The sequence below is a fragment of the Octodon degus genome, unplaced genomic scaffold (assembly GCF_000260255.1).
Source record: "Octodon degus isolate 3935 unplaced genomic scaffold, OctDeg1.0 scaffold00098, whole genome shotgun sequence".
In the NCBI taxonomy this organism is placed as follows: domain Eukaryota; kingdom Metazoa; phylum Chordata; class Mammalia; order Rodentia; family Octodontidae; genus Octodon; species Octodon degus.
The window spans coordinates 768,556-782,944 of NW_004524674.1; the positions used below are offsets into that span (position 1 = coordinate 768,556).

The window sequence follows — 14,389 nt, forward strand, 5'->3', positions numbered from 1 at the left end:
GGGGAGATGGCTCAGTAGAATAAGCGCTTCCCTGGCAAGCGCAAGGGCCTGAGTTCAATCCCCAGTTCCACAAAAAAAAAAAAAAAAACCCAAAAAAACCACAGGCTATACCAATTATTTAACTGTTAATTTTTCCAAGAGGCATGATTTCTATTTAAAAAAATTTTTTTAAATAGCATTAAAAAAAAAAAAAAAGTGTGGGGGCCGGGGAGATGGCTCAGTAGGATAAGCACTTGACTGGCAAACGCAGGGATCTGAGTTCAATCCCCGGTTCCGCAAAAAAAAAAAATAAATAAATAAAAAGGATCTGCAGTAATGGCTAAAATATTGTTTAAAAGTTACATGTTTAATCAACAATTTAACTTCAAGGTAGCTGAAGCAACAAATTTTTTTTTGAGGGGATGGTACCAGGGATAGAACTCAGGACCTTGCGCTTGCCAGGCAAGCAATTATTACACTGAGCTATTACCCCAGCCCCTGAAGCAATAATTTAAGTCAAGAGAATTAGACGTTTTTAAATATCACTGCCACCAGATACACACTTAGGTTTTAAAAGAAAAAAATCAATTAATAAGACCTTTGTGTGTTCTTTTCTTGGTAAGAAACCAGTATGCATATTGAATTGTGCTTTACACATAGTACTTTTCTGTAGATTTAGTTTTGGAATTTACAGTTATTTGACACTTTGCCTATTTGTCCAATTAATTTTTTAAAATGTCAGGGAAAACAACCGATCGTAGATTTAAAGGATTTAATGTACCTATGTACCTGTCAGTTCAGTTTCTATTGGCCAGATTTCCTTTAAAATTCCAGACAAATGGGCCATGGCTTTCAAGAATGTTAGCCTAGCAGGGCACTGTGGTGCATGCCTGTAATCCCAGCACTCAAGAGGTTGAGGCTGAGGCAAAAGGATCATTGCAAGTTTTAGACCAGCCTGGGTTACACACACACACACACACACACACACGGAGCCTTCTGACCAGTCACTGAGCACATGCCTAAAATTTAAGCACCCTGGGAGGCTCTGGCAGAAGATAGAAAATTCAAGCTCCACTTGGGAAATTTTGTTAAGATCTTGTCTCAAAAAAATTTTTTTAAAGGTCTGGAGTTGTAGCTTAATGGTAAAATGTCCCTAGGTTTAATCCCCAGCACCAAAAAAAAAAAAAAAAGTCCTCTAGAATGTCAGTGATTGTGTTCTAGCCATTCTTGGGCAGTGCCCTGGCATTTGCCCTTATCAACAAGCGGTACTTCTCTGCAGCACAGTCTCAAGCATCTTGTGAAACAAGCTTCTGCCCCTAGAAAGAGAAGAAAACCTTCACTCCTCCAAACCTACAAGTTCTGGCTGTGAGGACTTTCCTCTTGTCCTCAGGATCACTTTTGTAGTACAGCAAGAGTGATCTACTTGGAACCTGAGTTACAAGAAATACCCAAGTTGCAAAGAGAGTTGAGGGCTCTCACCTATATCTATTTACATCCCACTCTTAAGCTGCTCAGAAGCACAATAACAATAAATCCTTAAAGTTGGGAAATTAAGGTAGGAGGATGGTGAGCTTGCGGTCAGCATGGACTACATGGGACTGTCTCAAAAAAAAAAAAAAAAAAATTACAACCAGACCAAACCAAATCCACCAGCTACAGCTGGATTTAAAAAAATCTACCTATGGCATAAAAATATCACATCTTTCTTATCCATTCTTCGTTGATGGCCATTTGGGTTGGGTTCACATATATCAATGCAGTATGATGTTTTTAGTTCTCCTGAGAAAATACCTAGAAAGGGAATAGCTGGGTCCAATGGGACCTTCAATCCTAGTTTTTTGAGGAATCGCCACACTGATTTCCACAATGGTTGCATCAGTCTACACTCCCACCAAAAATGGAGAAGGGTTCCTTTTTCCCTCATAGCTCCTCCAGAATTTGTCATTGGTTGATTTTTTTTTTATGTGATAGCTATTATTTTTGGGGTGAAATGGAATCTCAGTGTTGTTTTAATTTGCATTTCTCAGATGACCAATGATGTTCAACATTTGCTCATATGTTTATTTGCCATTTGTATTTCTTCATCTGAGAAGTATGTATTCATCTCAGATGCCCATTCTTTGATTGCTATAAAGAAAAATGAACTTGAGGCTTTTATAGGTAAATGGATGCAACTAGAAATCGTAAGTGATTTCTAGTTTTATCCATTTGCCTATAAAAGGACTATAAATAAATCAGACTCACATATGTAAATGTCATACTGTTGAGGCTGGCAAGATAGCTCAGCGGTCTAAAGCGCCTGCTTAGGCAAGCTTAGGCAAGCGCAGGGGACCTCGGTTCAATCCCTAGCACTACATGCTATGCCAGTCCCTCCCTCAGGGCGGGCTGAGCCAGCCAAACAAACAAACAAACAATCATAGTCTCTTTACTGTAAGACACTGAATGAGTAAATGAGATAGAAAAAGTACAACAGATATTGTTAACAGGGAAAAAAAAACTTCCCAAAAGGAAAGAAAAATTGGGATGGGGGAAAAAGAAAAAGGAATGCGCGCGCGCACACACACACACACACAAGATAATTGTACTACTAATTTCTAATAGTTCATTGAAAGGAACAGTTAGTGTTTATATTGTTTGATTAATGTTACAAGCCTGTATCTGGTAATCTGAGCAACTACTTTGAACATAACAATATGCAATATAATAACCATTGTTAATTTCCTTATCGTTTTGAAATTCTATTAACATTTTAAAAAATTATCTTTAAAATGAAAAGGGGGGGAAAATAAGAGAAAAAAACATCTACCCATTAGGGGCATAGAGGACAGGGACAAAACAGGGATATGAAAGGAGAGGTGGGCAGGTGAAAGACACAGGAACAATAACAAAGTATTTAAGTCAGACCCGGCAAAAGAGCTGACAAATTCATCTTGTAGCTGGAAATCAAACCCAACCCAAACCAACCCTGTAGCCCTTGATAAAACTCCACATTCTGGAGTCAGAAGATTCTGCTTTCACATGCCTCAAAGACAAAAATTCCAATTCTTCAGAGTGATGGAAAAATGCAGAGGGTCTCTGATAAAGTGTTCTTGTCTTTCTCGGGGAGAGGAGGGAAAAAAGACAAGAGCTACCACAGCCTCCTTCCAACCCATGGTTTTGCATGGCACTGATAAGGCCACTGTGGTTTTCAGTGCAGCAGGAGACAGATGCAGTGAAGGAAACTTTTCTGCCTACGCTGAACTCTCAGAGAAGACTAGAAAAACTGTGTGGTGTGCGCCAACTGCTCAAAAGGACCACAAAGGACAGGGAGTGCAACTGGGAACCCATGTCTTTCTAAGGGTTGCTGGTGTTGAGAATGGATACAGGACAGAGAACAGAGAAAAGGCAGCACAAAGAATGTATAAAGACTAGAGTGCTGTGAGGAAAGCCAGCGGCTGACCAAATCCAAAGCAGGAAGGCCAAGCTCGTTCAGTGTTTCATAACTATGGAACATCTGCCCTCCACTACTGATGAGACAAGATTCAGAGCAGCACAGAGTAGGAAAGGGACACACAAGGACGAAAAGAGGCAGCCATCGGGATGAAGAAGAAACAACTCCCCTGGATGAAGACAAGGGCTGGCCACAGACTGAAGCTCCACCAATTACTATGTTGTCACTAGGTACAGGTGAGGCTTCCTGCTGGCAGGTGCCAGACAGTATGGGGAAATGCCTGCTTAGTTATGTTCTTGGTAGCAGGGTACTGCGGATCCACTGAGTTTCTCAATACTTCAAGGCAACAAAACAGAAAAACAATCTAAACTTTAAAACAGTAGCTTTTTCCATTCTAAGAAGAGTCTTTACTTTTTAAAACTTACTTCACATATGAATGCCTTCAGACTCCCATATACTTCTAAGCTCTTACAGGCCATGAACATCTAGAGACATTACAACTAAAACACAGAAATTGTTCAGAAGCCACTGTCAAAACAAGATGAGGTGAAGTGTGATTTCATATAGCTGCTTAAATTCATCAGGAATGGCCCAACTATCACCCACCACTCACCATCCCTGGTCCATGGTTCCACAAGGAGGTTTTCAGGTCCTGACTTATCTTCTTTTCCTTTGACATCACAAGCCTGAAGAGTCAACTGGAGAGGTTTACCTGACCAAAGAAAAGTGATGACAAGACTTAAGCTGGTTACATGAGAAGAAAACAAGTGGACTGTGCCTGTGGCCTACTGACAAAAATTCACCCATTTAAAAGCTAAAATGTGGCAGAAATATTATGTAAAAGTTGACACTATCCCTCTATGATTTCCTAACTGAGACGAAATACAGCTCATTTCCCTGAGTGATTGATTCCAAAGAAAAGTCTCCAGAATGACCACTGCTCAAAAACAAAGCACATTATAACATAAAGACTAATACTACAGAAGCAACAAATTTAGGAAGGGCTCCTAAGACACTGTTTTGAAGCCAACAATCACTTTTATAACTTTTATTTACATATATAAATCGGCTTGGCATTGTGACACACACCTGTGATCTTACCACTTGGGAGGCAAGCACTAGGAATATCATCACAAGTTCAAAGCCAGCCTGGACTACATCGTGAATTCAAGGCTAGTCTGAACTATACAGTGAGACTCTGTCTCAAAAAACAAACAAACAAACAAATGTTGAGCATGGTGGTGGTGTATATCTATAATCCCTGCGCTCAGGAAGCTGAGGCAAGAGGCCAGTCTGGGCTACATAGCTATCCTGAACTACATAGGAAGATAATATCTCAAAAGAACTAAAACCGAAACCAAAAAGATACATAGAAACAGATATAGATATAGATATAGAGATAAAATCAATTATGTTTTAGGTCTTATTTCTTTACTTTTTACTTCCAGGGTGGGCATATGACCTGGTAACTTTTAGAGGTCCTGTGACACTGTGGCCCTGTGACCTGACTGTACCCAGTGGGCAGAGGAAGACAGGTGCTAGCAACAACATGTAGTAGAAACATCTGTGCAGCAGCCCAGGGCCCCACTCTCACAGCCTCAAGGCCCAGGCCCAGCCATTCCTTCTACTACCCCACAGTCCTTTGCCACTACTTCTCCCTGCCTCCTGCCATCCTGTGCTCAGCCTGGTGAAGGTCTCCACACTTTGCCTCCTCCAAACCTTCCACCATCATTTCCTTAAAACATCTCCAGGAAGATATTAAAAGTTTCAAAAATACTAAAAATAAAATTTTGTTATGATAATCTGAGAAGTATTTCTTTTAATAATATACTACCAACTAATCTATAATAAACTAGATCATTACTAGTAATGCAGTTCTCCTATAGATTCCTCCTATTCACAACTCCCTGTTCAATAACTACTAATCTGAATTAAAAATTTTCTGAACAATAAAAACTTTAGCTTCTTAATATGACCCAGCCATGCCTGCTCTGAGCCCCCATCTCTAAAAAAACAACAAAAAAACCTTTCCAAATGTAGAGAGAAAACTGGATTTACAAGACATCACTGTCTAACTTTAAAATTTAAAAATAAAATAAATCATGATGTCTTAGTAAGACAAAGGTAGAAAATCACAGTAATGCCTATACTACTGAGGGGGATGATATCTAATACTGAATTCTGTGGATAGAAACCTTACCACTAGAGGCCAAGAAAGCAAAGTAGGCTGTCCCTCACATGCCATGGCAGTGGAGATTGGGAACAGTTTTATGGGTGCCTGTACTGAAAAGGAATAGGGGCCCATTATGGATCAGCACAGAAGCCCTACCGGGCCCAGGAGCGGAAGGCAGCAAACAAGCACAAACATAAGTGCTTCTGAGCAGCTATCACAGTGACACAGTGAGGAATTCTAAGCCAAGGATCCCTCACTGGCAGGTCTTGGCTAGCTTCCTCCTCCCAGATGAAAACTACTGCAACTCCAAATTTTTTTACTAAAAATGACTATGATCAAAGGTCCAACAGACCAAAAAGACTATGCCAGTAGATTCCAGGTGTGCAGCCCACAGGATACCTCGGTGCCTTCTGCAGATCCTGTCATGCATGAACTAACATCCCCCCTTCTCCCTACCAACTCCAGTCAAAGGCTGTTGCTTAGAGGACAAGGTCACAACTATATGGCACAACTACAACACCCCAGTTCACAAACTACTGAAAGATGCCAGGAAGACACACAGGGAGCAGAGCTTTATGATCTGTGCACTGCTGACATTTCCATCGTGCCCAGGGCATTACCATATTTGAGAAGCAGGTTCTGACTGACTGAGGCCATGGACGAGATGAGGGATGAGGCATCATACTGCGTGTCCAGCTGGTCTGTGATGGTGCACAGAGAGCTCAGCACTTTGGCAACACTTCCTCTTGCAAGTGCGAAAGCCAGAAGAGTCAATTCTACTTCTGGGGTAGAACAGCAACTATACAGAACAAATCAAAAACTTTTTTCACAAAAACATGAGAAAACTCTCATGTAACCTATGACCTTAAATAAAATTAACCTTCTACCGATTTGATTTGAAACTGTCTCACTGCTGTTTATTAATAAAATTTTGGAAAAAAAATTAACCTTCTATTTGCTTTGCTTTTTATGTGTTTATCAAAAACACATTCTTAAAATCCTTAAGGGAAAATTAAATCAATCCAAGGGCCAGAGAATTAACCCCTCACATCTACAAACTCAATCTATATAAATATTGAATGATACTCAGAAGCCAAAAATTAACGAGCTACTACAGTGTCTGGTGGTTTTTTTTTTTTTTTGGCTGAACTGAGGATTGAACTCAGATCCTTGCGTTTGCCAGTCAAGCGCTTACCCTACTGAGCCATCTCCCCGGCCCCAACAGTGTCTGTTTTGAGAGAACCTGGATGATAGATGTGCTCCTTTCACACTTCTCTGCCTATGTAAACACTTTACCCTGAACTTTTTTTTTTTTTTTTTTTTTTTTACTGTGAAACTCTTAAAACTATGTAGGTATCTGAAGGCTGGTCTGTTGTCTAATACAGTAACGTCCTCAGGGCTCACTGAAGCACTGCTGATATCCCAACATAAGTGTTCCCTTCTGTCAAGCTACCAGCTCAGATGGCAGGAATATTATTTCATTTTTTTCTTTAGCCCCTAGAAATGGACCATTTTTAGTGGTGCTCTTTAAGAGATTAAGAAAAAAGTTTTAGAGCCAGGCATGGTAGCATTCCCCTATTATCCCAGCATTTGGGAAGCTAAGGCTTGAGTTTGAAGTCAGCCTGAGCTGTACAGTGAGTTCAAGTTCAGCCTGAACTATATATTGAGACTCCAACACATTAAAAAAAAAAAAAAAAAAGCTTTAAAATTTGTAAACAACATGTATGCCCTCTACCTCTCACATGCTGTGTATCTCAGCCTTGATTTTACCTGGTTATCCTTATTAGGAAGCTGTCCACTTCTTCTAGAACATTGGGAGACAGGAAAGTTGAGACATCTGTAGATCCTGGTGAGAGCGAAAGTGGAGGCATGTGCTGCAGTGCTTTCCTAGAAAAGTTAATGTGTGAAATCAAAACAAAACCAGGTATGATATTAAGAAAATTTTATTGTGAAAAGTTTTGATTAATCCCTTGTAAGCAACCAGATAGTATTCCTATGGAGAACCTGGTGCCCAATAAAGAGTAGGCTTCTGTCCCTAGGAGTTACAGTGGTAAGTAATTGCCTTTGGAACAGATTAGCACCACCAGTCTCCATTCCTGCTGAGTTTCTTGGGCCTTTCCACCTGAATATCTGTTTTAATGTTCCTCTTTCCTCATCTCTTTATGTTTATCTTCCTGATCCCCCAATAGTTTTGACACCTCTGGACTAGCAATTACCTAACAAATTTATGTAACAAGTGATTACAGAGTGCCACTATCTGCCAACACTGTTCTAGGTGAGTGTGCCACAACAAACTTGAAGGTATGCCAGAATGTGTCCAAAACACCCCTCTAGAGCTACTTACTGTTTTATCATAACAGTTAGAATCCCCGAAACAAAATTTTTGGAGGGGTACCAGGAATTGAACTCAGGCAGGCAGGCACTTGTGCCACTAAGCTATATACCTGGACCTCCGAAATAATTTTATTTTTGCATTTCAAAAGAACGGTAATACAGCAAAGCTAACATTACATTAACTTTCACTCTGTTCTGATTTCTTTCCCATTCATCTGACACCACCTGGGGGGCTATACTAGTATAACAGCTACATTCAAATACAGCATAACAGGGAGGTATAAAGTAGGTGAGTAGCATACAGTCATTTACTAAATTTATTCATGCTAACATAAGTAAATACTTGTGTTCTCAAATATACTTTCTTTCTTTTTTTTTTTTTTTTTTTTTGCGGAACTGGGGGTTGAACTCAGGCCCTTGAGCTTGCCAGGCAAGCACTTATTCTACTGAGCCATCTCCCCGACCCCTCCAAATATACTTTTCATAACTTATGTTTTCCTTATTGATCTTTTTTACAATATATTTTTAAAGTTTAGAAAAGTTTCAGCTCATTGATCCTTAGAAGTCAGGGTTGCATGAAAATACCATTGCAGATGCACTGGTATAACTGAGCGGCAATATATGCATTCACCAACAGTTAGGCATATGGTAGAAAGCTCTTCTTCCCCCTCCTGAAAATCCAGTCCCTGTGATAGAACCATGGAAGGAGGCATTCAAGTGTTTTGGAGGAGGGAGGAGTCACAATGGCCTACAGTGACGTATGGAGACTGAGCAGGGTGAGAGTTATTATCACAAAGGGACACACTAAGATGGAACGCAGGTGCCAATTGGGGCACAAGGACAGCCTGGTATAAAGGTATAGGAGTTTGGGAAAGACAAGAAGGGCATCTGTGCAAGGGTAGCCACCATAACAGCTCTGAAGATACAAAGATGACGAGAGGGTCCAGGTAAAGGCTTAGTGTATCTCAGCCTTGATTTTACCTAGTTATCTTTATTAGGATAATGTGAGTTCAAGACCAGCCTTAGCTGGAAAGCAAGCCCCTGTCTCAAAAAGATTTTTAAAAAAGAAAAGAATGTCCTGATCATTAAGAATATAATCCATACTGGTAAGTTCACACTAGTTACACAAAGAGAGGGAGGAAATAAGTACATATATGAAGGTTACTGAGAACTAGGTTTCTCAGTAGCAGAGAGGGAAATTACAAATCTAAAAATGCAGAAAATGAGAATGAACTATGAAGTGCTAAGTTAGAATTACAAGTATTGGTAAAAACTAAGTTTTCAGTAATATAAAAATAAACAGGGGCCAGGAGATGGCTCAGTAGAATAAGCACTTGCCTGGCAAGTGCAAGGCCCTGAGTTCAACCCCCAGTTTGGCCAAAAAAATTAAAAAGCAATAAACATTAAGTGTAAATGTTTATATGTATGTACATGTGTATTATTTCTACATAGATGTATACATCTTAGCTGTATCCAATGAAAGAACATGGGAGAGGTACCACCCAGACAGCAGTAAGTTCAGTTTTAAAACACTATTCTCCATTAAGAGAGAACCTAATTCTCTTTCTCACTATGTAGCCTAGGATGGCCTCAAACTCATGGCAACTCTCCTGTCTCACCCTCCCATGTGCTAGAATTACAGGCATGCCACCACATGGAGCAGGAAACCTAACTCCTTAGGAAAAGGTTGATTCTAGGAATAAGGCAGACAACACTCAAGATAATCTTGCAACGTTTTTCTCCTTTTATGAGATAAGGACTAGCTTTGTAGTGCAGGGCAGCCTTGAACCCACTATGTAGCCTAGAACTTATAGCAGCAGTTCTCCTGCCTTTATCTACCTTAGTCTGCCTATACCAACACATTCAGTTTCTTGTAATATCTTATACCATAAATTAAGGAAATAGTTGGGCACAATAGGGTGTGTCTACAGTCCCAGCTCTTTGAACTAAGGAGGAAAATCACTTACAACTACGATTTTGAAACCCACCATAGGTAATACAGTGAGAACTTGTCTTAAAATAGAAAGGAAGTTTTCTACAAACGAGGTGGATATGTCAAAAAGACACACAGCCACACTGAAGGGGTTGCCACTAGACAAATCTGGGATGAAACAAAATCAAAACTGAAAAAAAGAAAATCAAAACTGTAGTTAGTTATAACCCAGAGAATAAAACAGGAATTCATCAGTCTTTAATAACAAAAAAGAAAGCTGGATAAGGAATAGGATGTGTACATAGTCTCAAAGTATTTCTGCACAAAATATTTACTAATTATAGAAGGAAAAATTATTTTACAGTGGGAAAATCTGGCAGACACCACTTTAATCATCAAGTGGTCAAAGACAATGTCGCTAGCACTAGCAATGGAACTATGAGAAGCTGTATGCCACCTGATGGGATAGGATGACAGCACCGTATCACTTCTGTGGTATTCCTGAAAAAAACACAGATCCTAAATCTAGCCATGATTAAACATCAGCTAAACTAGCACTGTAGGACACTCCTCAAAATAACTGGTAATTTTCAAGTGTCAAGGTCACGAAAGTCAAAAAAAGACTCAAGAATGGTTCCAGACTTAAGAAAACTAAACAGACACGACAATAAAATGTAAAATATAATTCTGAACTTGTCAGAAAAACATGACTCTCTGCATGATCCTCTGTCCCCTGCCAGCTTCGTTCCCATTACACGGCCACCAGCCTGCACGCCAGCTGCTCTGTTACAGTGGCTTGCAGCCCAGCCCCAGCATCGTGATATGTGATGACGAACCAACCTATGACCTGGATTTATCTTGTATTCTAATCACTACACTTTTACATTTGAATGTAAATCAAATCACTATACATTTGAAAAATGTATTTATTACTTATAGCCTAACTGTGGACAGGAATAAAGGTCTGCTTGAAATGTAATGAAGGAGGTGGGAGGCCATCACATTGTAGCCCTCTGTGTTCTCAAGGGGGGCTATAAATTCCCTGCTGACCTGCTGGATTACATTAAAGCACTGAGTAGAAATTGTGATAAATCCATTCCTATACATTTTACTATACTCAAGAGTTACTATAAGGAGTAATCAACAGGGGACAAAAGTAATTAGTGGAGAGGATCTCTAAATTTTAATTGGGAGCTAGGGAGATAGCTCAGCAGCTTAAGTGCCTACCTGGCAAGGGCAAGGTCCTGAGTTCAATCCCTGGTACCTAAATAAATTGTAACTGAAAAGAATGTCTTGCTTGCTTGGGTGTGGTGGTGCAAGCCTGTGATCTCAGCACTTGGAAGACTCCTGCAAGTTCACAACCAATCTGGGTTCAGTGTCAGTTCAAGACCAGCCTTAACTGCAGAAGAAGCCCCTGTCTCAAAAAGATTTTTAAAAAAGAAAAGATTGTCCTGATCATTAAGGATATAATTCACACTGGCAAAACAATGAAAATATTGTTTGTTTTGGTCAGGCAGTATAATTCCAAAATGGGCGAGGTCGCAAGCTTGCTGGTGAAAAGGACCCATTGAAATGTTGGACACTAGTCAGACTGTGCTGGCTTTGAAATCCAAGCAAAGTCTACTGCTGAATATACCCTGAACTATAATGAATTCGTCAGGGATCTGAGTCATGTGTATGTTAACAGTGAAATCGGAAAAGCCAAATACAAAGCCTACAATAAGTCCATGTTGAGTCAAGAAACACTGGAAGTCTCACTCATATCACTAGAAAAATTATCAGATGTTTTAGTTTTGTGGCCATCTGTTTAGCAGAGCTTTCTGCATGAACCTTCTAAGAATAATATTTGTCTTGTATCTTAGAAATGTCTGTTGCTGTGTTCATGAACTTTTTATTTGTACTATGAGCCTGCAGACTCAGTTTCCCTTGGGTGAGTTGCTTAACTTTGATGGGAAAAAAAAATCTTAAACTATACAACTATTAAATGGGAATACTGAAACCGTATCTGAAAAAACATTTAAACAGAAAAATATTCATGTTTTAATTTTTGTATATTTAGGAAAGAACAGAGATGACTGAATATTGTTCATTATCATCACCATGCGTGACAGAGTCTAAGAACTTTTGTTCAGCTATAAAAAAACGTGTTTCAGGGCTGGGGAGATAGCTCAGTACAATAAGCACTTGCCTAGCAAGCGCTAGGTCCTGAGGTCAATTCCTGGTACAAAAAAAAAAAAAAAAAAAAAACATGTTTCAGTAATGTTGACTGTATTTTTCCCACTGGTTTAAGATTATTCCTCATTAATCTCTGTCAACAGTTTTTCTTCTACATTTTCTTTTTTAATGTATTTAGTACAGGGTCTATAGGGTCGCACAACATAGATGGGACTCATAGTGAGCCTCCTGTTTTCAGCCTCCCAAGCGCTGGGATTACAGGCATGCACCACCACACCCAGTCTCAACTGCTGTCTCAGCACGCCCCGGGGTCAGGGCAGGCATGGCATGCCAGGTATTGAACCCCAGCCCCTGCACCTGCCTAAGCAGGTGCTTTAGTCCGCTGAGCTATCTGGCTGGCCCTAGCAACAGTTTTTCTGAAATACAAATAAATAAATTTTTAAAAGTTAAAAGAAAGAAAGAAAGATATTACCAGGACAACCTGTAAAGCCTGAAGGTAGTCTGGAGATTCAATGGCAGTAGTGTACATCAATGTTAATTTCTAAATCTTGACAGTTGTCTTGTTTGTAGGCAATAATAAGCATTCAGGGACAATGGGGCACTAGGTTGGCAAATTATCAAAAAATAAAAATTCCATGCATTATATATGTCACATTTCTCTAAGTTTAGAATGGATTATAAAAATGAAGTTGAAGGAAAAAGGGTGAAAATATGGTAACCTCTTATACTTTAGATCTAGCATTACTACCAGTGTTATCTGCTGAAATCTTATTTATTTATTATTTATTTATTTGAGTGGGTACTGCAAACCAAACTTAGAACCTCGCACTTGCCAGGCAGGTGCTGTGTCACTGTCCCCAGCCCTTAAAAAGTCTTATTTAATAGTGAAAGCAATCTGAAGAGATGTGTAGAGAACAAAATATTAGCAATCTCTCATTGGCTGGTGCTTTGAGAGCCTGTATTAATAGTACCTATCTAAAAACTACCAGTGGGCTGGTGAGATGACCCAGTGGTCTAAAGCACCTGCTTAGAACAAGCTTAGCAAAAGAGCACAGGGACTGCGGTTCAATCCCCCAGCACCACATGCCAGCCAGCCCTGCCCTCTGGTGGGCTGAGCTGGCCACACACACACACACACACACACACACATAAATAAATAAAACATTAAAAAAAAAAAACTATCAGTGATTGAACCTACATCAATACTAACATTTCCTTGCTATTGAAGCTGGTTGTGTGTGTCTTAGGGATTACTATTTTTTCTCCTTACAATTTTTAAAATAACATTTTCAAAGGTGCTCTACATTTCAAAACAAATTAGTATCCTTGAAAAGATTTCACTCAGTGAATAGAGTTCTTGAATTGTGAGTCCAAAGACCTAGATTGAAACTGATCTTCACTGCATGGTTGTGTGATCTCAGGAAGGTCACAATATTTTTCTTATAAAATGAAGATAATGGAGACAGGAACATTTCAGTGTCAGTAGGCAAAATAACACACAATTATTTTAAAATGCTCTGTTTAATATTAAGTGTTATATAAACGTGTGTAGCTGTTCCCCAGTGGATAAGGAACAGGCAGAGCATGACAGAGTTCCTAAGCCTGAGGACCTAGAGAGGCAATGGAAGAACCATATAAAGAGGGATAGGAAGGTGAGAACATGAATCAAAGAAAGAAGCCAAGAGGAAGAAGCAAAGGTGAATGTTACAAACAAAAAAGAGGTAGCCGGGACTGAGCTGTTGAGAGAGCCCTGTTAGAAGGCTACGCAGGGCCACTCCTTAGAGGGTTGGACAACATGAGTGCATTTTGACTGGATGATAACAAGAGAGCAACTTACTGAGTATTGTGCAGCACTGTCTGGACAAAGGCAGGATTTGTCTCCATAGAAGCAGTCACCAGAGATGTTAGCAGAGACCAATACCATATTGCAGAAGCATCTGAGACTGAGACACCAGACTTCTTTACTCTCTGAAAGCCAACAGCCCGCAGACCATGAATCCTGGTGTCACATCCATCGCTAAGACAACGTTTTATGTTAATCTGAACATCTGTCAAGTATAAACAACAAATTCAGTATTGGATTAATTTTGTTAATTCAGTAAACGCTAGACTTTTGACTAAAAGCAAAATGATAATTGACATTGCAAAAAGAAAATTCTGAAAATACTCTTTGATGGCATAAATAATGTGTGCTTGGGAACTAGTATAAAATAAATTTCTCATAAAAACAATGATGAATATAAAAAGTCATAGATAATGTGTAAAATTAGGGGTGGCTGATTACAAAATTTCTTAGGGGGCTGGAGAGATGGCTCAGTGGTCTAAAGCACCTACTTGGAACAAGCTTGGCAAGGCATCAGGGACC

The 14,389-nt window shown here is 39.6% G+C and overlaps 1 protein-coding gene and 1 pseudogene across 2 annotated transcripts in view; one reads left to right on the plus strand and one right to left on the minus strand.

Annotated features, from left to right (window-relative positions):
* Window positions 1-14,389, minus strand: part of Zzef1 (zinc finger ZZ-type and EF-hand domain containing 1) — a 164,423-nt gene that overhangs the window by 117,419 nt on the left and 32,615 nt on the right. For both annotated transcript variants that reach the window (XM_023723333.1, XM_023723332.1), the window contains exons 6-9: window positions 13,862-14,072; window positions 7,353-7,469; window positions 6,203-6,381; window positions 4,023-4,121 (exon numbers count right to left, since the gene is read on the minus strand). In XM_023723333.1, the coding sequence (XP_023579101.1) occupies window positions 4,023-4,121; window positions 6,203-6,381; window positions 7,353-7,469; window positions 13,862-14,072 (606 nt within the window). The remainder of the gene's footprint in view (window positions 1-4,022; window positions 4,122-6,202; window positions 6,382-7,352; window positions 7,470-13,861; window positions 14,073-14,389) is intronic.
* LOC105743088 lies at window positions 9,515-11,660 on the plus strand (annotated as a pseudogene).